A 26865-nucleotide genomic window follows, 5' to 3' on the forward strand; every position below is an offset into this window, starting at 1 on the left:
CACACGGGCTGGGCTCCATGGGCTTGGCAAGGGGAGCTGAGAGGAGGGGATGGCACAGGCAGGGATGGTGGCTCCAGCACCCAGGGAGTGTGTGTGCAGGTGCTGTCACTGCAACACAAACCTGGTGTCTCAGCAGATCGGACCACAAAGGCAAGGAGGGTTCTTCCTGGTGAAAGAACTGGAGTTTTTAGAAGACCTTGCCTCCTTTCTCAGTAAAACCACACTCATTCATGAATTAGGGATTTGCAGCAGTGATGGGGCAGGAGGGTGGCTGCCAGCAGCCTTTCTTTCCCAGAACAGCATCTTTGGGGTGATGTGAAGCAGCAACATGTCTGTGTTGGCCCAGGGCCTGTAACGAGCGGCTAACCCAGATAGAAGCCTCATATGACGTTTGCTTGAAACAGGCTGGTGCCTGCTACTAAATATTCCCTCATAAGCTAGTCTGGGTTTCAGCCTTAACGCGATTGATTTGTTCTGACCTCTTTTTATGGTGCTCTAAACAGAATCACAGTGAATTTCACATTCAAGCATGAAATGCTGACCCAGTCATTTTAAGGGCAAAGAGAAACATACTGGCTGGATGCCTCCTGCCCTGAGGGCTGGATGCCTGTGGCAGTAGAGTTGGGAATTAGAACTGCTACATATAAATTAAAACTTACTGTTTTAATTAAGCCATTTCTAGTTCCTGCTCCCTAGGTACATGTTTCCTGCTTTTCTACAATGAACAATGAGGGTTTGAGCAATTCAGGAGCAAAACTCAGCATGGGGAGGATGGTGCATCTTGAGCAGAGACACAGGGAGAAAGAGGCTATTAAACTGTTATTCAAGAATGCTACCAAGAGACAGAAGAGGGGTTGAGCCTCAGGACGTTGAGCTTCAGCTGCTGTCCCTGAGCTGCTGCATTTCTCCACATTTACTGCCAAAATCTGGATCTGTAGCTTCAGATTAACTGCATCTTGCAAGCTAAGTAGTGACAGGATATATCTGAAATTGCCCACTTCTGGTTCAGCTCTTCCACATCGTGCCCTTGGCTGCTCTGGGGTGTGGGCTTGGCAGACCATGGCTCGTGCATTCCCCTGGACACCGGCTGTGCAAAAGGACATGGATAAATGCACGTCTGTGCACTTCCCTGTTGTCATCCTTTGTTGTGCTCTGTGGTGCAGAGGCCACATGTACATGTGGGTACGGTATTTTGCAGTGGGAAATGAAGGCTCCTGCCGAGGAGTTTGCTGTGTAGCCACAGTGCCCTGAGGTGCCTGTTCCTTCTTTTCCAGCCATCCCCCTCACTGCGTATGGACCGATGGCGGCAGCAGCGGCTGCGGCGGCCGTGGTGCGAGGGACAGGTAACTGCCACTCCCCTCCCCGGGGTGGGTCCTGTCACCGAGGTTTGCGAGGGGGGTGGGAGGGGGGTGGGACAGGGTTGCATTTTTGGGATCTTCACTATGTAGTTTTGCTGCCCGCTGTAGGTTCCACCCCCAGTCGCACCGGTGGATTCCTGGGCACCACCAGCCCCGGGCCGATGGCAGAGCTTTATGGAGCCGCCAACCAAGACTCAGGGGTCAGCAGTTACATCAGCGCTGCCAGTCCAGCCCCAAGTACCGGCTTCGGGCACAGCCTAGGGGTGAGTGCTCCCTGTGGGCTCTGCGGGGGAGGGAGGTGGAGACTGGCACAGCCCGGGGAAGGGGCTGTGTCTCCACGTGGTGATGGAGGTGAGCAGCAGCAGGCAGCCCCCTCAACCCACACCCTGATTTCTCTTTGAGAAATACCATCCACCGCAGCACTGGCTGTGCCCCTGCTGAGCCCCAGACCACAGCAGAATGCAGCAGCTTACTTGGAACCCCCTCCCTGATCTCTGCTGTCTCTTCCCAATCACCACTCAAAGTCCTGATCTCCAGATCTTCCTCTGATCTGGCACAGGTTTTCCAAGAGCCCATCTTGGCCCTGACACATTGTCCTGCAGGGTGATGTGCTCTTCAGACCTGGCACCTCCAACTGAAACCAACTTTCCCAGCATCCGAGCCATGACTGAATTTGTTGTGGTAGTAATTCACCTTTCTTTTGTTTAAGAGTGGGGTTTTAACTCTTTCTTCACAGGGTCCCTTGATTGCAACAGCTTTTACCAATGGGTACCACTGAAGCTGGGGACCAAGAAGGCAGGAGGTAAGAGAGCTTTGAACAGAGCAGGAAATGAGAGGGAGGACTGAGGCTGTGAGCTGGCCCCTGTGCCTGGGCTCTCAGCTGAAGCTGTGGATGCTGCTGGGAGGCTCACTGGCCTGACCCAACCTGCAGGAGGAGTCCTGTTGCCAGCCTGGGGCTCTCTTCTGCACCAGAAACTGGATGCCTACCTAATGCTCCCCAGGCTGGGAGTGTTGTGGAGAGGTGACTTCATGCCTGAGAGGGATGGTGTTTGTTTGCTTTACAAATAGAACTGAAGTTAGCTGGCTTAAAATGAAAATAACATTTTAGAAAAGCCCAACAACAAAACAGCAACCAGCCTTTCAAAAAGAAGGGCAGAGACTTGCAGGGAGCCGTGCCCAGACAGGAGCTTGTGGCAGCCTGGTAGAGCTGCACTGAGCTGAGTGCTGGGGATATGACTGGACCCTGCTGTGTCCCAGCCCTTCTGGGGGTCAGGAGTGCAACAGGCCTGGGCAGGCCACGTGGTGCATGGGATCCTGCTTCCCAGGCCTGCACGTTGCCATTAAAGATGGCAACGTCTCTGCCCTGCCCCATCCCTGTGCCAGCGAGGTGCAGAGCAAGTGTTGAGGCACAGTTTGGGTATTGAGTGTTTCTGTCAGATCACACTGGAGAAAACCCCAGGAGAAACGCTGTGGTTGTTCTAGATCCTGTCCCTCCCCTCCCGTGCTGTCCCACAGATTCCCCAGTGACCTGGCCGAGGACAGCGAGCGGCTGGAGGATCTGGTGAGCCTCGGGGGATGAGCCAAGGTTCCCTTTCTCTGGAATCAAACTGCACACTGCCGGCTGGCCGCCAGGCTCCTGCCGCCCTGCCCCGATCCCTCCCTTTGACCAGACCACACTGGACTGAACCCGAGGAGATCATCTCGCTTTCTTACTAACCACCGACGGTTTACGCTTCCCCCTCCCTGCCCCCAGCCCACTGATTCTTCTTTTATTTATTTTATTAGCTGTTAGTTTTATTTTTTTATTTTATTTTTTTATCTTTTTTGGGGGGCTGCCCCTTCTTTTTGTTGTTTGCTCTTTCCCGAGCTAGTAGACATATTTTATGAATTGGCTTTGTGATTGTGTTAGGTAGGTTTCATTGAGGAGTATTTTTATTTGGCTTTGAAACTGTTTTGAATATTTTCAACTCTGTTGTTGTTGTCGTCAGTGTTTTTAAAGCACGATATGTAACGAGAATGCAGTTCTGAAGAGAAGAAAGAGACACAGGGAGAGCAAAGGCTGAGAGGAACTGCTGTATTTCTATTTTTTTTAAAGAAACTGTTTTTAATTGTTTCTGTTTTGTAAATGTGAGGCTTTGAAAAGTGTGAAACTCCAAGGATCCGAAAACGTTGGACATCGCTATGGAACAAAACAAATGTATATTTTGCTAAGTGAAAAACACTATCCTTACAGCTGAAAGATTTTTTTTGTAGGTTTAGTTTTACGTGGGGTTTTCTTTTTTCCTCCTGTATAATATGTAAATATTGTGAGCTGAACCGGCTGCGCCTGCAGCCTGGCTCAAGGAGCAGCTCCAGGTCCTGGACTTGGTGCCGCAGCGTGAGCAATACTCTCCAGCAGAATCCTGACAGGACTCCGTTCTTTTTTTGTACACCTTTTACTGTAAGATTTAAGATTTTAAGACCTCTGATGAGATGAAAGGGGGGCGGGAGGGGCGGGCGGGGTTGAAACGTACCGGCCGTGGGCTGTTTGGCTGAGCGGGTTAAAGCTGCTTCCAATTGCTCGATGTACAGACTCCATCCCTGGGCTCCGCAGTGCCGGCTCCGGGCTGGCTGAGGGAAAGGGCTTTGCCGCCGATGCTTGTCTTGGTTACTTTGAAAGGAATTCACTCTCCAAACATTATCGCTTGCGTCAAGATTTCCTGGGAAAGGGGATCCTCCTCCGGAGGCGAGGGTGTCAGAAGGGGTGTCAGCCACGGGGAGATGTGGGTAGTCGTTCTCTGAAGGGCAGGGCGCTGGGATGGGGATTTGTTAACAGGGGAGAAAAGCATTAGGGTGGTGATTTGGGGGCGGGTTAAGGGCTTCTCAGGGATTATATGAATTATAGAATTGCAGCTTCCCGTTTGCTTTACTCTGTGTTCTGAAGACTGTGGGAGTTTGTCTGTTGTCCTGTGCGGGGGTGATCCAGTCCCTTCTCCAGAACCTGCCGGGGCTTCCCCTGGTGTGGTCCAGGCCCCTGCAACCAGCACTCTGCCAGGGGAGGCCTCCAGCAGGAGTACACGGGGCAGGTTTGGGTCTGGATTTCAGTGAACCAAAGACCTTGTTAAGGGGGGTGATTAAGCCTTTTATTAAGATGCAGCCAAACTCTTTTCCCAGGGAAATAACAGCTTCATCTTAAGTTTTAAAAATCATTCCCTCTCTTCCCCCAAACTGAGCCCCTGTAAGGGAGAGGGGCATTTAGGAAAGGACTGGGAGGGTCACAGCACCCACAGGGCCCTTTTTCTCTTCCATCTCTCCCCCATCTGCTGGAGCTTGTCCTGACCTGGGCGATGCGTTTGGAGAGTTCTGTTTGGGTAAGAAGGTACTTAACAGATCAGTACTGAAAACACAAAGCAATAATTTTTGTTACTGAGACAAGAGTCTGTATGTCTGTTTTTTTAAATATTTCCTAATTAAAGAAGAGCTGCATTTTATTGGGTTTATTTTTATTCTATATACTTCAAATTTGGGTCTGCGGACAGCGCTTTCCTCCCTCTCGGTGTGTGCGCTGAGCTGCTTCGTGCCCCCTCCAGACATCCCGGGCCAGCTGTGCTGCTGCTGGGCTGGGAGTCACTCTCTGGCCCTGCTGCCGCTGCCTGGAGGCTGGGGCTCCGGTTTCAGGGTGGGCATTTTTTTTAAAAGAAATAAAGCTGTGTTTTTAAGCCAGTAAGTTATTACACTCCAATGTTTGTTCTCTCCACACCTGTAACCCTTTTTCCAGATTTCAGTTTTAAATTCCTAATAAATTATTTGAAAACTGTCCTCCTCTGTCTTTATTTGGGCGTGGGAGGGTTTTCCAAGGGGTGAGATTTCAGGTAAATTTGGGCCTGGCAGGAGTCACATCCTGCCATTAGGATAAAAGCCTCAGGCAGGGCTCTGACTTGCTGTTCTGCGTCCACTGGTGGTGTCCCAGTTTATAATGTGAGGCAGGTCTGGGTTTAGTAGAGATTGTGTCTCTTCTCTGCATTACAGAGGTTTTGTATAAGTATTTGTATGTTCAAAAAAAGGAGATAATGTGGTGCCTAGAAGTTTGGCTCATGCTCTGGGTTCAGTGACTATGGTGGACTAAGGATCTAAGAAAGTAAAATATGGGGATGGGAAGGGAAGTCCGTAACAGACAGTGCTACAGGAGAAAGGGGAGTTCTAACTGTGAAATAGCAGGGAACTCTGAGCAAGTCTAAGAAGAGAAGTCTTAAAAATAACTGAAGGTTCAAATCTGTAAGCTGGAACCAGCTGTAAGCTGGGATGTGCCCATGAGAGTGCTGAGGACCAGCAGCTCTGTATACAGCACAGGTTGGGGGAAACCAAAAATAGCATGGGTGGAAAAATCTTTACCCTGCTGGGATTTTTCTCATGAGGCACTTTTGTAATGCCCACATGTTCGCTTTCCCACACTTGGTGATCCTCTTGTTGAATTAAAGTGTATGAAATCCAATGGAAGACTTTTTTGATTTATGACTTAAAAGGCCAGTTTACTGGAAATTTTCTAGAAAATGTAAGTAATACATCGGATACTAGGAATTGAGGAAAAAAGAGCCTAAGTCTTAAGTTTCATAGATAAGGGAACAGAGAAATAATAATTCTAAAAAAATTAGTAAAGGTGATCAAAGCATCAGAGGAGATAGAGAGCACTTAAGTGGGTATTGAAGGGAAAGTCAGCAGATTGATCTGTGAGCAAAAGATTAAATTATTTTTTCTGAACTAACTGTGGTACAGACTGTCCTTTACATCAGCCCTTAATGTTTGTTCAGTGCTCTGTTAGAACACTGAGAATCGAATCTGTAACTCGGCTTCCATTTGCTGTAGGTAACCCATGAGTGGGGAGCCCCAGAGAATCAGCACTCAGAGAGGTCAGAATGTCAGAATGGGTCTGTTTGTTCAGCAGCTTCAGGTGTCCTATGGATGTAAAAACATTCTGTGGATACTGTGGGAATCCTGGTCTATTTTCAGACGCTGTGAGGAGGGAAATATCCTCATCACCCCTTCTGGAACCTGCTGACAGGTGTGGAGCCCAAAGTTTCCTGCATAAGCACTGTGGTGTGAGGTTGTTGTGGAAAGGTTGGCTTTGCCTCTTAAAAACTGAGGACTTGTTTGGTGCTTTGGAAATAAATGCAGACTGACTACCAAGTCTGGGATCTGTATCTTGAGTGTGCCAAACCAGTCACCCCAAAACCACCAGAGCCTCTGGGGTCTAGAGAGTGCAGTGTTTTGGATTTACCCCTGGCTGATTCCAGGAAGCTTTTTCTTTCTTACCTATTTTTTGAACTTTCAAGGTTCCCAACTCACCTCATCCCTTGACATAGAGAACCAAAGGGCCTAGCTGGGTTTGGTGCTGGAGAAAGACAAACTGCTCTCTTTGAGTTAACAAAGTCTATTGTGTATGTTGAAACTTCTAAGCACAGTTAATTTCCAGTGTAAATCCCTTAAGGTCACATAAAAACAGACACTGCTCCTTGTTTAAGTCAGATACAGAGGCTTTCCAGGTCACTTGGCTCCTGTTTCTTGCCTAGTGGTACCTCCTTCTCCTCTATGGTTTCAAAGTTAGGAACAGCTTGAATTTTTTTTGGTTCAGCTCATGCCAAATGGTTATTTGAGGTGAGTGGATAACTTGAACTGTATTCTCTGAATTAGGCCAGGAGAATCCATGGAGAGATACAAGATTAACAGTAAGTGGGATACTATAAAAAGAGGATACAAGGTATTAGTGGCAGGTGGGTATTAGTGTGCCAGCAATTTTCAACTTAACTACCATACTGCTACTGTTTTTCAGCAGAGAGCCCTTAAAAACATCAGATCTTTCAGGCTGACTTCTAATAGTAGCATTACAAGAATTTAATAGCAAAAATTTAGAGAGCAAATATTTGCCTTCCCAGCTTTCATAGATTTCACTCAATTGGCCTTCAACTGGTCACGCCACAACCTCCCACTCACAGCCTCCGATGGAAGAATTCTGCATTTAGTAACATAAATACTGGCTGGTTTATCTCATACCCATGTCAAGGTGAGCTTGTTGTATAAAGAGACACATTACCTCTAGCACCAGTCTCTCTGTCAAGGCCTGCAAGAATGAAGTTCCTGGCCCTGCTTTTCCTGCTCTCGGGTGTGTAGGAGCCCTCACCCCCGGACTGGTAACACCGAGCCTGACTCTAACCTACCTCTGTGTCTCTCCTCAGTGGGCGCAGCCAGCGCCGATGTCTCGCCCCGGGCCATTTGGCTGTTCCGCAAGATGATCAAGTGCACCACTCCAGGCAGCCACCCGCTGCTGGACTACGCTGACTACGGCTGCTACTGCGGCCTGGGGGGCAGCGGGACCCCCGTGGATGAGCTCGACAGGTTTAGAACACTCTGCCTTTGCAAACCTCTCTCCTTGCTTGTGCTTTCCTGGTTCTGCACACCAGCTTTTGTCTCGGCTGGCCCTGCCTTTAAATGTCTGCAAAACTCTCCAGCTGCTGTGAACAAACCCTTCTCTCATAGTTTGCTTCAAGGGAGCAAGGCTGGAGAAGGGACTGGAGCACAAGTGCTGTGGGGAGAGGCTGAGGGAGCTGGGGATGTTCAGCCTGGAGAAGAGGAGGCTCAGAGGTGACCTCAGCACTGTCTGGAACTCCCTGAAGGGAAGTTCTGGCCAGGTGGGGGTTGGTCTCTTCTCCCAGGCACTCAGCAATAGGACAAGGGGGCACGATGGGCTCAAGCTCTGCCAGGGGAAATTGAAGAGCAGAAAAAAATTCTTTGCAGAGAGAGTGCTCAGGCATTGGAATGGGCTGCCCAGAGAGGGGGTGGATTCCCCATCCCTGGAGGTTTTTCAGCTGAGCTTGGCCATGGCACTGAGTGCCATGATCTGGTAAAGGGACTGGAGTTGGACCAAGGGTTGGACTTGATGATCTCAGAGGTCTTCTCCAACCCAATCCATTCTATGATTCTATGATGTGCAGTATCACACCTTGATGCCTTATTACTAAGATAAATATAATCCCAGCAACTCTGTTTTCCTTTCTGTGGCAGCACAGTGTGCTCATTCCAGCATTTTTAATCCCAGCAGTCTTGTGCCAGCAGCCTGGCACTCTCAGCCCAGTGCACGACCATCAACACGTGCGGGGCTGAGCTGGAAGATGCTGTGAAATGTCTTGGGCAGTTTAGAGATCACACAAGTGTGAAGCCAAGACATGGTGCTTTGTGTTGGCTGTGAGCTCTCAGCACCCTGTGTGTAGGGTAAGCACTGGCTCTGGTTCCCTGTGCCCAGCAGACAACTGTGGTGATGCTCCTGTCAGTACATGTGTATCACACATCTCTTGCACCATGAGCTGGCACAACTGTGTTGCTTTATGTTTGCCCTCTTATCACTGGGTATCTTTTTTTCTTTTTCTTTTCTTTTTGTTCAGTGCTTTGTCAAAGCAACTCCAGCATATTTGTGTGTGTCACAGGTCAGCTGAGCCTGCATTTCTGATAGTTTCTGACCTTTTCCTCCCTGCTTCCCAGGTGCTGCCAAGTGCATGATAACTGCTACACACAGGCAAAGAAACTGGAATCCTGCAGGTTCCTCCTGGACAACCCCTACACTAAGTTCTACAAGTTCAGCTGCTCCAACGAAGAGATCACATGTAGCAGTACGTCCATTTCCACAGCACTCCCTTCTGTCTTCGGAAGGAACAGGGCTGTGCCATGACACAGTTCCAGTCCTGGCTGGGGCGGGTGGGGGTTGTTGGAAAAGAGGCACCTCAAAAACAGGCACTGGAGTGTATATTCTCCACATAGCCCTCATTTTAAAGCTTATGAAGATATATAGTATCAGAGGGAAGCCTGTCTCCTCCTCAGGGGATTGAGTCCCTGTGGTACTTTGCTCCTTTTAATAGCAGTATCCAAGAGATCAGTATGTTAACTGGGAACTGTTACTCGGCTTGTGCTGGACATCCCTGATGAGTGGTGGAGCCTTTATACGGCTCTGGAGCAGAGAGGAAGGGCAGAGAGGCTGCCGAGCAGCACTCCCGGGGACGGAGGGAGGAATGCGCAGGGCATGGCCGGGCCGACCACCCAGCTCTGGGGGCAGAGGGTTAGCAGCGAGAAGCCTGTGCAGCCCAACGCGATGGCAGCAGTGAAACGGGTACCCCGTGACAGCAGAAATGCCAGCCTGAGCCTCTGCAGTGCCTGGCGAGGGAGCTGCGGGCTCTGACGGCTCCTCTCTGTCCTCCAGGCAAGAACGACGAGTGCTCCATGTTCATCTGCAACTGCGACCGCGCCGCCGCCATGTGCTTCGCCAAGGCGCCCTACAATCCCGAGTACAGGAAGCTGGACACCAACAAATACTGCAAATAGTCTCCCTACTGCCTCTCAGGGCGGCCGCAAGACTCAAACCGCACTGCAATAAACGCCTGACAAACCACCCCGTGTCTCCCGCAGCGCTGAGGGGAGGGGGGTTCGAGAGGCCCCGCCCCCTCTGCGCACGGCGCGGGGTGGTGCGAGCGGCCCCCCGCGCTCGCTGATTGGCCCTTGGACGCGGCGGGGGCGGGGCGAGAGCGCGAGCAGGTGCGCCCTGAGGGCAGCCCTGACTCCCCTCTCAGGTGCTCCGAGCTCCTTGGGCGGGGCGCCCCTCACGCTCCCGGGGGCTCCTCATGGTGATCCTCCCTCACACTCCTGGGGCTCCTCATGGTGATTACCCTCATCGGACTCCTCATGGTGATCTTTCCTCACGCTCCCGGGGGCTTCTTGTGGTGATGCTCCCTCACACTCCCAGGTCTCCTCATGGTGACCACCCTCATCCTTCTGGGGCTTCTCGGGGTGACCCTCCCTTACACTCCTGGGGCTCCTCATGGTGACCTCCCTCACACTCCCGGGACTCCTCGTGGGGATCCTCCCTCACGGTCCCGGGGCTCCTCATGCTGACCTCCCTTACACTCCTGGGACTCCTCATGGTGACCTCCCTCACGGTCCCGGGGGTTCCCCTGGGTGACATTCCTCAGGGTGACCTCCCTCAGGGTGACCTCCCTCACACTGCTGGGGCTCCTCAGGGCACTTCTCCCACCTTTCCTCACCCTCCAGGGGCTCCTCGGGGAGACTCTCCCACCCTCCCTCACAACACTCCCTGGGTTCCTCCTGGTGCTCCTCCCTCCTACGCTCCTCAGGGAGCCCTTTCACCTGCCTCATGGGGCTCCTCAGGGCACCCTTTCAGTCTGCCCTCACCCTCCAATTGGGCCACCCAGGGGTAGCCACAGCACGGCTGTCCCCCAGGTCACAGTTTGGCCTCCCAGCTCTGATGGACACCTCTGTGTACCCTGGGGAGCCCTTCCTTCCCCTGCCTGGTGCTGTTCCCAGTCAGGAGCTGCAGGGTGGAAGGTAATGTTTGCCTGGAAGGCAAGGGAGCCCCTCTGAGGGACGGGATCTGCCCCAGTTTTCCAGCCCTGCCAAAGCTGCCCCCTGCCCGTGGTACCAAGTTCCCTGGCAGAGGCTTTGGGGAGGGGTGGGTGAGCTCCAGGGGCAGGGGTGCTCACTCCTGTCTGCTGGCAGGGCAGGAGGAAGGCCCTGGTTCATCACCAGAATGAACTGCACCTAAACATGGAGCAGAACCCAAGGGCTGTGAGAGGGCTCTGAGAAACCAGAAAGATGGAGAAGGAAGAAGCTGGCTTGATACGTTGGAAGGTACTTGCAATGCCTTCCTAGTGAAGTCACTGGATCTTTGAGGGCATTAGGATGGTGATGAGATGGCGTGAATTGCATTGTTCTTTTTAAAAAAAGTGACAGCCACATATTCCATCTTACAGCAGAATAAGTCCTAGTTTTGTACCAATATTTTTTGCTTATTTTTCCTTGGGTGTTTGTGTACATGAATTTTCTGGAATCTGAGTAGCTGTGGTTTTCCACAGAAATCCTGAGATCCTGGATGTGCTCCTGCCATATGGCCAAGATGAATCATTCCTAGGGCTGGAAGTGAAAGATGAGGTCTCCTGTGCTCACACACTAGCTCTGATTCTCTGAAATCATTTTTTGTAGAACAGTAAAGCTCCTAAGTAAATGTTACTGAAATCCCCTTCTACTGATAAAAGATAAACCCCATGGCAGAGAAAAGAAGTAAAATACCATCACTATCTAGAAGGAACTTTGTACTTTTCAGCTGCAGCATTACAAGCAGGGAAGATTGCTGGGGTGCAGTTGGAAGCATTTCAGAAGGAGCTGGTGTAAAATTTTGCCTGTGACAGGAACTCTCTAGATTTGAGGTGAGCAGTGTATCTACTCCTGGCATCCAGCATTTGGGGCACACTAGTATTCCATGGATAAACTCAGTGCATAAATGAAGACTCCATTGTAATTTATATCCATCTTACTCCATACAGATTTTGTAAGATTGCACTTAGGTTTAGTCCCTCGATCATGCTTCTCATTTCCATGCTGCTTTGGTGGTGTAAAAGGACCTACCAATAAATTCAAACAGCCCCCATCCATAGGGAATCTTCCCACAAAATGTGGAGTGTCAGGCCCTAATGAACAGCACAGGTGGGGAGGCTGGAGGGCTTGTGCAGAGCTGCTCATTAGGGCTTTGAGGAACACTGTGGGAGGAGCAGGGCCAGTGATTGCTTGAACTGACTTAGTGCCAGCATATGGGGAGTACAAGGAGTGTATGAAGATCTGCCATCACAGCCTGTATTTCTGTTCCAAACCATAAAGAAAGTACCTGAAACACAAGGTATTCCTGTGCTCAGCAAACTGGGAAGCTCTGAGGCCCTACACAGCACGTGAGGTGCTGGGGGGACAGCAGCCCTGGAGGTTCACCCTGCAAAGTGAAATCTCAGCCTCTTATCTTCCTTTTCTCTATTGTTGTTTTCTAGGCCAGGATTTTTCAGGCTCTGCAGGGAGAGCTGAATTACTCTTAACTATATGGGCATTGCATAGATGAAAGTGCTCCAGCTGAGGTGAGACACACAGAGAGCAAACAATTATGCTCATGGTAATGATCCTCTGTCAGTTTCTATTTGGGCCTGAGACCAATATAAGACACTTGGACTGTTGCTCTTCCTCTCAGGCTCAGCCTTTCTTCTCCTCTGCCATTGTCTAGTTAGAGGTGCAGAAACTGGTATGTGGGTACCTTTCCTGAGTGGGAAGGGGAGGACAGGGAGCTGCACACAGGATTGCAGGTGTCTGAACAGTGGTTTTAATGCCCACCTGGCTTGACTGTCACCTTCCTGCTGCAAAGGCTGGGCAAGGCTGCCATTGAAGGCAGGCACAGGGGAAGCAGCACACTCTAGAAGGTGGATTTAGTCACCTCTACTCCAAGGTTCCTGAACCTCCCAAATTCACCACGCCCAGGAGTTTGGGATGTTTTCCAGAAGTTGTGGACAAGCAGGTGTGTCAGTAGGGGCAATCTGACTGTAAATTGTGGGAGGCTGCACTTCCACCACAGTCACCAAGCCCTCCAGGCCATCTGCAGCCTCCCTGGAGCTGTGAAATACCCCTCTCAGGCTGCTGGACTCAGTTACAGAGTGCTCTGAGAATTTGTCCAGAAACAGACAAGATTTGCCAAATAGGAAGTGGCTTTTATTTGCTTTGGGTAACTCCAACCCTGCTCTCAGAGGTGCAGCAGAAAAATCCATTATAAGGTACTCTCAGCTACTCCATCCAAATCTCAGGAGGAACAGTTGTAAGAAAAAGGAAAGATTGTTAGCTGTTGATTCAGCTAACTTCATGGTAGGAAACTGTCCTTGTACTGTTGTCTGATGTGTACTTTTGGCACCCACAGGTAGACAGAGCTACAACTGCAAGCCATGATCTAAAATATTGGTGTTCTGGTCTAAAGACTGTGAGCCAGAAAAGGTGGGAGAGGGTTGAATAATGTGGAGCGTAAGACTGGCTCAAAGCAGACAACATACATAGAAAGAAAGGATCTGTGAGAACACTGCTCAGGCTCTGTAACATTTCTTTTCCCATAATTTTAGCCAGTAACACAAAGATTATGACCCTTTTGTTTTAGTGTTTCAGGAAAAATATTTCTCTCTCTTTTAAAACCCTCTTCCCTTGCAAATTCTGCAAGGGAATGAAGAGGGAATGAAGCTGGACAGTAGGTCAGTTCTGTTACTGAGTTTGCTGTTTTCCCACAGCATGGCTAATTCCCATTCTATAGTGCTCAGCCCTGGAGGTTTCTGTAAGTCCAGTTTGTTGCAAGTCATTGTCCCAGGGACTCATTATCACTGGAGGCTTGGGGGACTCATCTGTTAGTGATGCTGAAGAGACATCCTGATTCCTCTCCCTCTGGCTCAGCTGCAGAACTGGAATAGAGGCAGGGATAGATGTGGGGGGTTTAGTTACCTGTCACACAGAGCTCATTCCAAGCCTTCACCTGAAATGTTTTAGCTTTCCTGGCAATGCCCCACACCTCACAATGCTGGTTCTACTGGCACCAAACCTGCCCCCTCTGTTTTTGACACACCAGTGTCACAGGAGTTTCGAGGTGGGGTAGAATATGATGTGTTGGTGAGAAACTCAGCCCCAGTTCCTCTGCTAAGGAGGCAAATAAATTCACTGTGTGTGGAGGCTGCTGTACTTTAGGTATGATTTCTGCAAAAGCTTTGGCTAGTAAGACAGCTGTACTATGGACAGGACAGATGAATATGGAGTGACATCTGTGAAACTCTTCACTCCAAACAGCAGACACTTGACTTACTGGGAAGTGAGGTCTCCCTTAAATGAGAGCACAATGCAAGTGGGGGTCCTGAACTGATATCACTTGGTTTCTAAGTGAGGCCATCACTCCTCTGACCCATAATAGCCAAATTTCAAAATGTGTTCAGCATCTTAATGCCCTCTACCTTCTGCAGAAACTGGGTGCCTACATATCCCTTATTTTCTGTGCTTTATTGCTCCTGCCTAGCATGAATTTGAATCAACAAAAGCAAAAAAAGAACTTTGCATCATGTGGTCAGTTGTCCTTGCTTTGCTACTTGACCTTTTAGCAGATGACTCTGTCATCCTTGTTTCCAACTGCTTGTTACAGTTCTTGTCAAAATATTACTACAGGACATTTTGTTTGCAGAGTAGGAGGGGGCGTGTGAAAAACCCCAACAATTAATATCCCTCATAGCCAGAAGGGGAGTGGTAGATTCATGCAGAAGGTCAAAGTCAAAAATTTAGTTTTCTAGTTTGTGCAAGATTCTGTCTTTTACTCTCTAAATAGTTTGATATGGCTTAGAATACCAGCCTAAGGATCAACAAAAAATGGTTACTCAGTAGTGATGGATCTCCTGTTAGGAGTGTGGAAATTGCATCTATTAATAGCTTGAGATTACTTCCTGAGGGAGGCCTATTGTACAGATTTAATTGTATTTCCCTCTTAATTCATCAGCTGCTACTAATTACATTCTGCATTTTTGCAATGGAAAAAAATGAATCTAAACTGGCTATTGAGAGTGTACTTAAATAAATCATAGGAGGGAGAGAAAATTACAATGCAAATGGTATGAATCTTGTAAACAATTTTAATTCACTACTTAGCTATTCATTAATTAAATAACACATTCAGAAAATGCATTCTGGAAAATGTAGCAGCCCCTCTGAAAGCAGTGCTGGTCAGATTAGCTCAAAGTAACTCCTCTGGCATTTCAACAATATTTAATTTTAAAGGGCTCAAAGAGGAAGCAGTTTAGCTTGTCAACTGACAGTTGAGAGAAATGCTGACTTCCCCTCCTTCCTGGAAGATGTCAGCCTTATGGTCTGTGCTTCCAAATAATCTCTTACAAGAGCAGTGTTCCTGTTCAGCTTCTATTTTGAACCTTTTTTCAAATGACAAGGGCAGTTCCTCTTGCCTCCTTTTTCTCTTTGCACATTCTGGTTTCCCACTAGTGATATTCCATCCTCCAGCAGATGCCCTGGTTTCCCACATCGTCCTCCTGTGCTACAGCTTCAGGTTATTCAGTTGAAATCCCTGTCCCTCATTCTCCTCTGGGGACAACTGTAATTAAGCTATTTTGTCCTCAGATACAGTAGTCTGATTATCCTGTCCCAGTGAATGAAAAGGCACTGTTTACCACGGCAAGGTAAGGCAGACAAATGTGTTTTTTCATCATCATTCTGTTTCCTGATAAGTGGGGATGGTTTCAGTGGAGGGAACCCGTGAGGCCGACACGGGCGAGTCCTGCTGCCCTCTCCTGGTGTCCTCAGCGGCCACACACCAGACCTCAGCTGCCTCTCAGGTCGAGGTTTTCCCCTTCCTGAGATGATGATTCCTGCAGGAGTGGAAGGAAGAAGCTGCTTTATCGATGGAATTGATTACTTTAAACGGCAGTGTTTGATTAGGATTAGCTGGACCAATTCAACCAGGAACAGCTTTTGAATTGTCAGTTGCAAATGCAACAGTGGGATCAGGTTCCCTGGAACTACAGATGATCTGTAGTTTTCTCATACTGACAAATGAATTGGAATTCAACATTGCTGAGTGTTCTGGCTGCTCCTGCCCAGTCTTCTGGAAGCATTAGCACTTAGTGTGCTTTTGTTTATGATCATGGGAAACAGTATCAGGGCCCATCAGAGCGTAACTGTTAGAAATAAAAATTTCCAGCCACGTTTTCCTGCACAGTGTGGGAACACCTTTTTAGTCAGCACATCTCAGTCTCAGCCAGGAACCCATCCCCTTACCCTGCAAGGTGACTGACCAGGGAAGGTACTCACCCGGCAGAAATAACTGTACTCCTGAGAGCTGCTGGAGCTCAGCTGGTTTGGTCGTGCACAACAATCAAAGGCAGCAGCTCTCCACAGCGGGAATTCAGCTTTAAGGATGCAAAGTGATCTAACCGGGTGGGCCCAATGTTAAGGACTGCAATTGGCAGCTTCTTCTCCCGGGCAGCCAGGGCAAACCTGTAACCAGAGTATACCTGCAGGAACACCAGAAGACAAATTACTGGCAGCTTAGGCAAGGGAAGAGCTACAGAAAGGAGTAAGGAAAGGAAAATAATTGCTGTTGGCAGTGGGAAAAGGGGCTGTACATACAGGGTTCAGGTAGGAAATGTCTTCATTCAGGAGCACACAGAAAAGAACAGCTTTTAACCTCTGTCCGTGAAGGATTTGTAGTTTCATAAAACTGAAATTTCACAACACATTGGAGGGAAACGTCCTTGTCTTTTAGTAAATCTCTGCAGCAGCTTTTATTAGTTATCATAAGTACTTAAATGCTGCACTTTGATGGTTCTCACATGGCCCAGCTTAGGTAGTACAAGAACAAACCTAAGGCATTTCAATCATTCCTGCACAAAGGATTATAAGCTTAAGAAGTGCAAACTCGAGGAATTTGTCTCCAGTATCCCGAAGCCAAGAGAATCACAACCAGGCAGCCTTGTTTTTGTCTTGTTCTTGAGGTGTTAGAATAGGGTATTTCAATGTAATGAAACTTGTTCCTGAAAAAAATTCTGTTATACAAACAGTATTACAAAAGCTTCTGTGGTTTTTGAAACACCTGTTGTTTAAATACCTTATCTATGAGAGGCTAATGGAGAAAACACATTGTGATACAAAGGACAATCCTAAGTAGTAAGGAGAGGTATTTCAGTGCTCTTTTTGAGAATTTAATACGGAATTAGAAGTCCTAAAATCTGAAATTTCACACAGTATGCCATGAGGCCTAAAAAGCTGCCAAAGGCTAAAAATTTCAAGAAAAAAAATGCGAGGACTGAATTGTGCCAGGTATCTTGGCTTTATGGGCAATGGTAAACCTACAGTGTCCTGATGGAGGAGACAGCAGAGAGAGGTCTGAGTGGAGTTACAGCAGCATGAAATAGTCTGGCAACAGTGACAGGGAAACCCAGACAAGTCATCTGGGGAGCCAGATTCCAACCACAGTAAAAATAAAATACAAAGAAGCTGATCTGATCCACAAGCCTACGTTGTAAGAGCCAGGATCATTGCAGGGAAGCAGGAATTCAGTGTGGGAGGCAGACCTACCTACCTGCATAGAGGATCCTGCCACCAGCATGGAGTCTGATTCTGCCAGGCGCTGGTGCACAAAACTCACTTTTTCCTGGCTCACCGTGTCTCCAAAGAATGTCACGTCAGGCTTCAGGATCCCACCACACTTACGGCAGGCTGGGACTTGGAAATTGCGCACCTGCTCATCTGTCAGGAAGACATCCCCATCTGGGGCCACACCAAACGCTTCAGCTTTCCAAGCAGGATTCAGAGCTTCAAAGTGCTCCTGAAGCTCAGAGCGCAAGATTTGGTCTCCACAGGCCAAGCAGAAAACCCTGAAATTCAGAGCAAAGTCTTAATGAAGAGTCAGCAGAAGATCTGGAGCCTGTAACTTGTTCCTTAGAAGGCCTGTCATAATTTTCCATATTTATTTTCCAAAGAATACAGGTCAAGGAGCTGTCTGTCTCCAACTGCTGCTTTGTAGGAATGCTCTAGAGGAAGTGCTTTGAACCTTGAGCATCCTCTCTCCCAGTTCAGGCTGTGCTTTTTCATCTGGAAACTTGGGTAATCCCAGCCAGGCTGTGGTGGCCCTTCTCCAGTTTACCCGTGCTGTGCCATTCTGGCACTATCCACTCTGCTTAGCACTGGTGGACAATCCTTGCATCCTCAGGATCCCCTTGTCCTCTTCACTAGGAGGACATTTCCTGTATCAAGGAAAGGGGATATTGATGCAGGCTTCAAATATGACTTTGAAAAAATAGTGGTGGTCACGTTTCTCAAACACTGTGCTGTGAACAGCACTGGCTTATGATCTTTTTCTCCACCCAGCCCAGCACCACCACCAAGTGCATCATCTCCAGGAACACATCATGGACATTTTGCCTGGTTCCTCGGCAGCTGCCCCTGCAGCTGCCTGTCAGTCACCCTGACCGAGGGCCAGGAGCAGTGACTGCCCTCGCTGTGCCAGCAGCCGTACCTGTGTGTGCAGCCGTGCAGCTCTGTCAGGCGCTGGCTCCCGGCCTTGGTGTGAAGGGCATCCACGTTCTGGGTCACCAGCCAGTGCAGCTTCCCCAGCTTCTCCCAGTCTCTTAGGACCAGGTGTGCTGTGTTTGGCTGGTGGGAGGAGAACTGGGGCCAGCCCACGAAGTTCCTTGCCCAGTAGCGCTGCCGGGCGCTGGCGCTGCGCACGAACTCAGCGTGCTGGACAGGCCGTCTGTCTGTCCTGGCATAGAGCCCGACCCCTTCGGAGCGGTAATCCGGGATCCCTGACTCAGTCGAGATTCCAGCTCCAGTCATGACAAACAGCCTCTTGGACCTAGAAACAAAGTGCTGCAGCTCCTCTACTTCCACGGGATCCGGGGGAAGACAGGCTGGCACGAAAGTCAAGTTTGGAGAGGTTTTGGACACAGAATGGGATCTGAACTGAAGGAATCTGGTGGCTCTGAAAACTCCAGACAACTTCCTGGCAGAGAACATGTTCAGCTAAAAGGCAACAAGAGAACACATGGAAGGTAAAAGGAAACAAAGAGTGTGACCTTAATGCCATTTTCTTGGGATTCTCTGGAAAATGATGCTCCTAAGTATTTTTTGCTCTTTTTTCTGTTTAGTAAAGAAAGAAATTGTTTTGGAAATGTTAACTAAAGCCTGCTATCCAAGGACAGCACTCACATACCCCTTTGACAATGGCAGCACTGAGCACTGCTCAAGGTACAAGGGCAAAGTTAACAGCCCTGACTTTAGGGTTCCTGCTCTTCTATCCTAGTGGGAAGGACAGCTGCCTAAGAGAACTTGTAAAGAGCCCAGAAAGACCTGAGCATGCAAAGTCTTTTCCATGCTTGGCAGGAAGGCCAAGCACCCCACCCCAGAGGTGCTGGCTGTTTCCTCCCCAGAAGAGACCCTTGCTCTGCTTTTTTAACATTCTGCCTGCTCCAAATCAGTCCTGCCTACTCCATCCTTAACATGTGTTGTGGGAAGGGAAAGAAAAACAACCTTGAAATGTTGGTTTTTTTCAGGATAAAGGCCTTGACTGGAGTTACTCCTCTGTGGTGTGTTTCGTTTTTTTTTCTACAAAAGGCTGGTGCAGAACAGGCCTTGAATGGGGACTGAAGGTTACTAGGACACTGTCTAAATGCCTCTGGCATCTCCTCTTTTGTGGGTGTCCCCTCTCCAGAGTCAGTGGAGAGCTGAAGGGGCACTGCTTTGCTTCTCCAGCACAAACAGGCATTGCTGAGAAAGAAGGGATCACCCAAATGTGTGGGGGGCAGAAACAAGTGCCTGGTAGGTGGGAAAGGGACTGACGGCCTGCTTAGAGGGAGGAATGGCATTCCCTGCTGGGGACAGGCAGGATGGCTCTGCTGGTAAGTAGCCTGGACTTATGTGCAGGACCTGTTGAGACAGCAGTGGATTGGTTTGGACTTTCGTATTTTTGGGGCTTTCTAGTAGCCTGCAGTTCTTTCTCCACTTCATTGTTTTAAAACTCTGTGCCTCTCTACGGTTTCGCATACAAAGTACAAAAGTTCTGAAAGTGACAGTACTAAGAATTGACTCTTTGGTATTTTTGCCTCCCACCATCTCTCTCAGTAAGGGGCCTTCAACAACATGTGGAAAATGGAGGAAGGACTTGAATTAATGATCTGTGAATCTTGAATTAGGGCTCTGTGCAGCCTGTAGCTGTCAGTGGTTAAAGCATATGGGCAGTTTCATAAATTGCTGCCCACAGGAAACCTGCAGGCAGAGGTATTGGAGTGGTCAGCTTACCTGTCTAAAAGGCTGGCACCTCAGAACTTCTGGTGACCTGTATTTTAGACTCCTCCTGCATCTAAATGGCCTTGACTCAAGCCCCCAGCCCCCCTCAAGTACCAGGTCTTACAGTAAATGGAGCAATTAAAGTCTGGGCGTTGAGCTCTAAGTATAGTGATACTCAACTGATGCCAGTGGCTAAGAGTAGATTTGTCTCAGTTAATCTCCAATTCTCAAGGCTTTGCATAATCATCAGCTGAATTACAGGCAAGACTGGACTGCCTCCATAGTCTGAATTGCTTTTTAAATCTAAGCTGTGGATTCTGTTTGCCATGATTTTTGCCTTCTTTGGCTGTTTAACAGGAGTTGTGTTGGGCATTCCCTCTGAAGAGGTTTAATTTCCCACATGAATTAATTAGAAGGAACAAAGTCTCCAAATAAACTAATTTGCTTTGAGAATAACTTCTGTCATGCTGCTCCCCAAAGGCTGTTAGGCCAGTTTGATAGTAATTAAATTGCCTTAACTGATGAAAACTCTTCATTCATGCCCCTTATGACCCAAAGATCTCTCAGATGGAAATACTGAGAGGGGAAATGAAATAGCAATGTAATAGAAGTTGGCTCACAAGAGAGAGAAGGCAAAAATAACAGATACATTTGAGAGCTGCGATGAACCAGAGAAGGGCTGTGGAGGAGAGAAAGTTACAAAAGACGGAATATTTCCTGTCAAATGCAAAGCTGCTTTTACAATAAAAGTGCTCAGATTAAAAAAAAAATAATTACTGTACATAATAAGTGAAACTCTTTAAACGTACCTATGGAAAGCTGAGGCTTGAGTTTGTTTTTACAATACACTCAAGATGCTCCACAGAAAAAGATTAGGCAAGGTTAAGGCAGAACATAAACAAGACTCTACAAACGGTTACAGGCCGGAAATCCAGAGGGACTCCCATGTCATCCCTGTCTCTATCCCTGTGACCATGGGGGGTGCGGGAGAGCAGCCGAAGGAAAATCGCCTAATGAAATAAGAAGGACACGGTGAATAACGCCTGGAAACTCACCTCTCATGGTGCTGCCCTGACCGACCGCGGGAGGAAAGGGCTGGCCTGCCGGAAGAGCTGCTTTCTGGGAAATGTAGTTCATGGAGACACTAAGCCCTAAACGAAAAGACTACAATTCCCATGCTTCAAAAAAAAAAAAAAAAGTGAGGGGTTAAAAAAAGGTGTCCCTGACATTCTGACACCCGAGTCAATTTGAAAACGCTGAGAACATCATAGCAGCGCTCACGGAAACTCACAAGATTAAATCCCGCCTTGATTTGATGCAAATGCTTGTCATGGTTTTGACAAAGTACATTGTAAATGCTTGTCCTTATAAAAGATGATTTCACTAACAAGTTTAGGCTTAAAATGTGATTAAACAAATAATGGAATTAAAATAAACAGAGGACTGTTAAAGACACCTCTTCTAGCTCGGGAATCAGGGCCGTGCAGACCTGCCTGCTGCCTTGCCCTGGCAAGAAAATCTGTCCTGCCTCTCCGCTTGGTCCAGGTTTCAGTCTCTATAATCACCTGATAAGCTGTAGCAATAAGGAGGCTTTTGTGGCTTTTTGTTTGTTTATTTTTGTTTGTTTGTTTCAAAGGAGCCGTATTTTTCTGAGGAAGAAATAGGAGGAAGGCCAGTCTGCTGCATGGCAGCTGCTTGATAATAGATACAAGGCAATAGGCTCTTTCTAATAATTTAGATTGCTTTTGGAGTGCATTCACCAAAGAGCTCTTGCTATTCAGTTCAAAACATTGCAGGATTTCCTAATGCATTTTTCTTGCCTGTTGCAGTTATTTCAAAGCCCAGGTGAGCCGAGATTGTGCCTGGCGCCGAGGAAGAGGTGCATCCTGTTCACTGCCCGTCCCTCCGCCCCGGGGCCCTGGGGAGGTGCGAGGCACGACCCTCTTTTTGGCAGCTCCGTGAGTCTAAATGACTTTTAGCGACTCTTATTTTAATCGTTTAAACGTGTTTTTTAAACCGTTGGGTACTGTGAGAAATGCTCAAATTTTGCCAATAAAATTTAGAGGGAACAAAGTCATCAAATCAAAACTAAACTTTTATTTATCAAATTCAGCTGAAGCGGGTGTGTCCCCCTGGCCTAGGAGACACACCCAGAACAAAAAGAACTTTTCTGTATCCTTTCCCGGCTGAAAGGTCCCTGTCCCCTCTTCCTATTGGCTGGGAATTGGGGTTCACAGCCTGGCCCCGATTGCCTGCCTGTCCCAGATCCCCTATCTCCCTCCAAAGGCGCTAAAAACCGTTGGAAACTTCACTACCCCTTAACTATTCCTTTAGCTTCAGCAAAACCTTAATTCTGTTTCTAACAGTGGTAGCTCCACTGTGGTGCCACCAGGGTGGCGAGGGCAAGTGGCACCGGGCAGACCCCACTTCATTCTGGTACTCCCCCAGGGCCATCCGCCAGCTCCGAGCGCTCCGTCCCGGGATGGGACACGGCGATTCTGGGGCAATACCCCGCCTAGGGCAGCCCTTTCCCTGCAGCTCATTACCATAGCGCCCTCCCGGCACCCTCCGCGTATCTCGGTCGCTCCGCCGTCCCACGGGACATCCCCCTGGCGCCGCCCGGTCCATCCTGCCGTGCCGGCGGATCGCGGGCTGCGGGCGCGGTGTGCGGGGTGTGCGGGGCTTGGCGGCACCGGGGGCCGCTCTGACCGCTCCGGCGGAGCGGCAGTCCCGGGGTCGGCGGGGTGGGAGGGAGAGATCAGCTTTGCGCAGTGGCAGTATCGTAGCCCATGAGGTTAATCCGAGGCGCGATTATTGCTAGTTGAAAACTTTTCCCAATACCCCGCCATGACGACTTGAAATACAGTCGGCATTGGCAATTTTTGAGAGCCTCCCACGAGGCTGTTTTAAGGTGGTTAAAAAATAGATGTGCACAATTCGTGTTATTAGCTAAGGTACGTCGAGCCATAGTATGGGGCGGGGGGCCTATCTCTGAAGAATTTTCTTCATGAGTAACATTTCTTGGCGGTCTTTAGTCCCTTCGCTTGTATTTTCACTAACCACGTCTTCTTCAGCAGCGTTGAAAGAAAAAGGCAAGTACCGAACTTTTTACGTAAAAGCGCCTTCAAGTTTATCCGCACCCCTCCCTGCGCGGGCATCCTGGGGCTCGCCCCAGCCCAGCCCGAGTCCTTCCCCGCCACCTGCTCCTGCCAAAAACCAGGAGCAGGTGGCGGGGAAGGACTCGGGCTGGGTCTCGCCGCGGGCTGTGGTCCCTGGGGATGACCGGGCGGGGGTGCGGGCGGTGCGCGCAGGCGGCGGGGACCCTTCATTCATTCATTCATTCATTCATTCAGCACCGCGCTGCCGCTCTGACGTGTCTCCTGCTTTGCATACGGCTTCCCACCAGCCTCCGCGGCCGCTCCGGGGCTCGGCACCGGGGGTGGAACGTACACCGGGGGTTCCGAGGGACCGCGAGGAGCGCGGAGAGGGCGGAGGCAGCTGCCCGGTGCAGTGAGAGACGGAGCGGGCGGGCGGCGGGACTCGCCCCGAGGTGGGTGGCGGCCCCGGGGCCAGGCCCGGTGGTGGCTGGAGATACGCGTCAGCTTTGCGCAGTGGCAGTATCGTAGCCAATGAGGTTAATCCGAGGCGCGATTATTGCTAATTGAAAACTTTTCCCAATACCCCGCCATGACGACTTGAAATATAGTCGGCATTGGCAATTTTTGACAGTCTCTACGGAGACTGAATACTGTGGTTAAAAAACAGGAAGAAAATAATAGTAGGAAGAGTGTCTTATCTGTTGCATGTATAGCTTCAGCTACTGATGTTAGGGCCGTTGTAAACAGCTATTCCCGCTTAAAAGTGTATGCCTTTGTTCTTCCTGAGCGCTGGCAACTGTACTTCATGCAACAGACGTGGTTTAATAAATATCTCTGCCTTTTTCTTTCAAAGCTGTTGAAGGAGGAATCCGTCAGTGAAAGTGGAAGTGGAGTGACTGAGGTACTGGAGAAGCCTTTCTCGTGTAGCTCTCGTTGAGGAGGATCCTTTAGGGAGCTCAGCCTCTCAGAAGGTAGCTTAGGAAGGGGGGAGAGGGAGCATTTCTGGAGCAACTGGGTGAAATTATGAATCGTGCTTGACTGGATCTAGAAGTCCTTCAAAACCTATTAGGGAACAGCTTTCACTGCAAAGTGCTGTAACCTCCATTTTGTGTACATTTCTTTATGTATGTCCGTTGGCATCACTTGCTTTAAAAAAAGAGGGAAAAAAAGAAAAAGGTGTCTTACTGTCAAAGAAATCACAAACCTTTACTCTGGAAAAAGCAGCTGCCAAGTTTGGTGTAAAATCCTATTATATAAGTAAACCAAATCCATTTCTAATTTGCAGCTGTTGTCTTAATACCTAAACAAACCCCGTGGAGGGAGATATAATGACCATTACACACCAGCTCCCTGGGCTGAGTCTCCCCTGGAGCTGGAAGCAGCTGCTGTCCATCACTTAGTCTGAATTAGATGGAGCTCTCACTGCTGACAGGGTTGCCTCTGACTTTCTCTGCGTGGTCGCGTGTGCCATCTGGATGTTCCTGCTCGGTTGGTAAGACCTTGAGCTGGGCAGCTGCTTTAAACTAGAGCGAGGCAGAGTAGAAAACTTAGTAGTGAACATTAGTGTTCCCTCTTTATAATTTTCTTTTTTTAACAATCAAATATGCTGGGGTATTATACACAAGAGTAATGATGAAACCTCACAGGTTGTATCTGCCCCCTCCCTTCCCCCATTTAAACTCCACTGCCAGCAATGAGTTTGAAATCAAAACCTGAAGCACAGGGATGCCATTACCCTCTGGCAGAATAAGCCACGCTGGTAAATAACAAAAACATATGTAGTTTGCAATGAGTCACATGTAAATCCTTGATTCATATAAACTGTGTTGATGAGTATTGGTTTTATCACTTCACTGTGTCTCATCTCTTCTGCCAGAATTGTTTGTGATAATGCCCTGGTGTGGTGCTTTCACTTTGCATTGCAAAGTTGTGTCCTACATCTTAGGTCAGAAATCAAATCTATTTTGCTGCAATGGATCCTTTCAACAAGTTTGAGTTTGGACCTTGAATGGGGAAGTTGCATGTTGTGATTTACTGCTATTGCCTTAAGCCTAAACCTCTGATTGAATTTTTCTTTCTCACATTCACCTGAAGAAAGAGCTACATCCCCTTGCACTATGTTCACGTGGCACAGCACAGAGGACACACTGCGTCAGCATCACTGCAGTTTCAAGTCACTCTGGAAAGTGCACAGGTAGGTTCTAAACATGCCTTACAAGTCAGTGTAGCTTCATATCTCTTCTCTGACATAAACTCTCTGCTGTAAATAATGGTGCTTTTCATCAGTAGTGCTATGAAATGAGCTTGGATCACTCCTCTGTTTGGCAGCCAGTCTGAGATTACAGCCCTGAAGGGGACAGGTGGACAGTTAATCCATCCAGTCTGAGTGTTGAATGTGTAGAGGTCAAGCCACCCTTCTAGGGAGCTGATCTGTAACTGGTAAACGATGCTTTGACAAGAGGGAAAGATGCCTTGAGCAAGTAGTCTGAACTTGGGTTGTGTGGAGCCAGGAATACTCTGAACACAGGTTGTGTGGAGCCAGGAAGTTCTGAAGTCCAACATTTGTTGATGTTGACTCACTGCCTGACTTAATTTCCAGCACCCAGCCCTGTTTCCCATCTGTAAACAGGGGTCATAACTTCTTGTTACACCTTCTGTGAAAGATAAGGGTAGATCATAACGTGCCTTAGCCACAGGGCACATCGTAACAGAACCCCATGTATTTCTCTGACTCACTGCCTGCCTTCATTACTTAGTACTTCCAATCCAACACCAGTTAGGAGGGGTGCAGCTGCTTTCAGAAGAGCTCTGGCACACTTCTGGTGGGAAAGAGTTTGCTGGACGTGGCCATCACCTGGGAACTGCAGCTGCTTCTGCCTGGCTGTGTAAGCATTGCATTGCATTGAGCAGCACGCAGGCTGCGTCAGTGAGAGTCTGAGGCAGAGATCAGGTAGGTGAGGAGAAAACAGCAATTCCAGGGTGTTAGGAAGGACAGGGGAGAGTGAACGTTGCTTGAGTAATTTTAGCTTGAGCCCACAGCACTGAGCAGCTGTTTTGGGAGCCTGGGCTTTAACCTGCCCCTATTCCTTATGCAGTCATGGGAGGGTTAGGGACTGGCACTTTCATGTAAGAAATGTTGGTGTGTGAAGAATTCAGTTAAGAAGAGCATGTGGCTATGAGCACTGCAGTGAGAATAAGGTTGTTTTCAAAGCATTATTACTAGAGGATAGTATCACTCATGTGGCAGCCCTGCCTTCCCACCTCACCCAGACCTTTCAAAGCAATGCTGAAGCCACAGTCAAAGCTTTAGATGCAATGACTTTTTTTGTTTGTTTGTTTTTAACACTGAGCAGCTTGGACACAGCCCATTTCTTGTGGGTGCAATCCTAACGAGTGCTATGACAGCTTAATTTCAGCCCTGAGACACAATAGAAACTGCTTTCTTGATTTGCACTCACTTCTAGACTCCCAAAGGACACTGTGGGAAGCTGAAGATAAAAATTGCATACTGGGCTACAATATGAACAGGGCATGGTGGGCACTTTATTTATGCAGAGGTAAAAATACAACCCAAGCCAAGACAGATGTCTGTTGTGTTGCTGGAGGAAACATACAGATCCCAGGAAAGCACATGTTTCAGATGACCTTAGGTCTGCTCTGCATCCAGTCGGTGCTACTGGTTTATGTTGCTGCACCTGGAGGGACACATCCTGAAGTCATCATTGTACAGCCAGCGATGGGTTTTCAGAAAATGTAAC

General features: G+C 48.6%; 3 protein-coding genes and 2 non-coding genes across 6 annotated transcripts in view; 4 read left to right on the plus strand and 1 right to left on the minus strand.

Annotated features, from left to right (window-relative positions):
- Positions 1-5156, plus strand: part of MSI1 (musashi RNA binding protein 1) — a 30113-nt gene extending 24957 nt beyond the window's left edge. For both annotated transcript variants that reach the window (XM_071572292.1, XM_071572293.1), the window contains 4 exons: positions 1275-1343; positions 1467-1621; positions 2095-2160; positions 2874-5156. In XM_071572292.1, the coding sequence (XP_071428393.1) occupies positions 1275-1343; positions 1467-1621; positions 2095-2136 (266 nt within the window). In that variant the 3' untranslated portion in view covers positions 2137-2160; positions 2874-5156. The remainder of the gene's footprint in view (positions 1-1274; positions 1344-1466; positions 1622-2094; positions 2161-2873) is intronic.
- Positions 5157-7419: 2263 nt separating this feature from the next.
- On the plus strand, positions 7420-9756 carry PLA2G1B (phospholipase A2 group IB). The gene is made up of 4 exons (XM_071572189.1): positions 7420-7494; positions 7568-7727; positions 8868-8995; positions 9580-9756. Exons 1-4 carry the CDS (start codon positions 7461-7463, stop codon positions 9699-9701), a joined length of 444 nt encoding a protein of 147 aa, XP_071428290.1. The 5' UTR covers positions 7420-7460; the 3' UTR covers positions 9702-9756.
- Positions 9757-12914: 3158 nt separating this feature from the next.
- Positions 12915-21108, minus strand: SIRT4 (sirtuin 4). The gene is made up of 5 exons (XM_071571912.1): positions 21065-21108; positions 18241-18746; positions 17305-17599; positions 16035-16237; positions 12915-15592 (listed from the first exon to the last, which is right to left on the minus strand). Exons 2-4 carry the CDS (start codon positions 18738-18740, stop codon positions 16073-16075), a joined length of 960 nt encoding a protein of 319 aa, XP_071428013.1. The 5' UTR covers positions 18741-18746; positions 21065-21108; the 3' UTR covers positions 12915-15592; positions 16035-16072.
- A 1661-nt stretch (positions 21109-22769) lies between these two features.
- On the plus strand, positions 22770-22910 carry LOC139680151 (U4 spliceosomal RNA). Its single transcript, XR_011699315.1, has one exon. It is a non-coding gene; the product is annotated as a U4 spliceosomal RNA (small nuclear RNA).
- Positions 22911-23609: 699 nt separating this feature from the next.
- Positions 23610-23750, plus strand: LOC139680150 (U4 spliceosomal RNA). The gene has a single exon (XR_011699314.1). It is a non-coding gene; the product is annotated as a U4 spliceosomal RNA (small nuclear RNA).
- The last annotated feature ends 3115 nt before the right edge of the window (positions 23751-26865 follow it).

Source organism: Pithys albifrons, chromosome 17, assembly GCF_047495875.1.
Source record: "Pithys albifrons albifrons isolate INPA30051 chromosome 17, PitAlb_v1, whole genome shotgun sequence".
Taxonomy (NCBI): domain Eukaryota; kingdom Metazoa; phylum Chordata; class Aves; order Passeriformes; family Thamnophilidae; genus Pithys; species Pithys albifrons.

Coding starts and splice junctions, on each gene's coding strand:
- PLA2G1B (XM_071572189.1), top strand. CDS start 7,461: ATGAAGTTCCTGGCCCTGCTTTTCCTGCTCTCGG. Junction 7,728..8,867: donor CCCGTGGATGAGCTCGACAG/GTTTAGAACACT, acceptor CCTGCTTCCCAG/GTGCTGCCAAGTGCATGATA. Junction 8,996..9,579: donor CGAAGAGATCACATGTAGCA/GTACGTCCATTT, acceptor TCTGTCCTCCAG/GCAAGAACGACGAGTGCTCC.
- SIRT4 (XM_071571912.1), bottom strand. CDS start 18,740: ATGTTCTCTGCCAGGAAGTTGTCTGGAGTTTTCAGAGCCACCAGATTC. Junction 17,600..18,240: donor CTGCACGGCTGCACACACAG/GTACGGCTGCTG, acceptor TCTGAATTTCAG/GGTTTTCTGCTTGGCCTGTG. Junction 16,238..17,304: donor TGGCAGGATCCTCTATGCAG/GTAGGTAGGTCT, acceptor GTGTTCCTGCAG/GTATACTCTGGTTACAGGTT.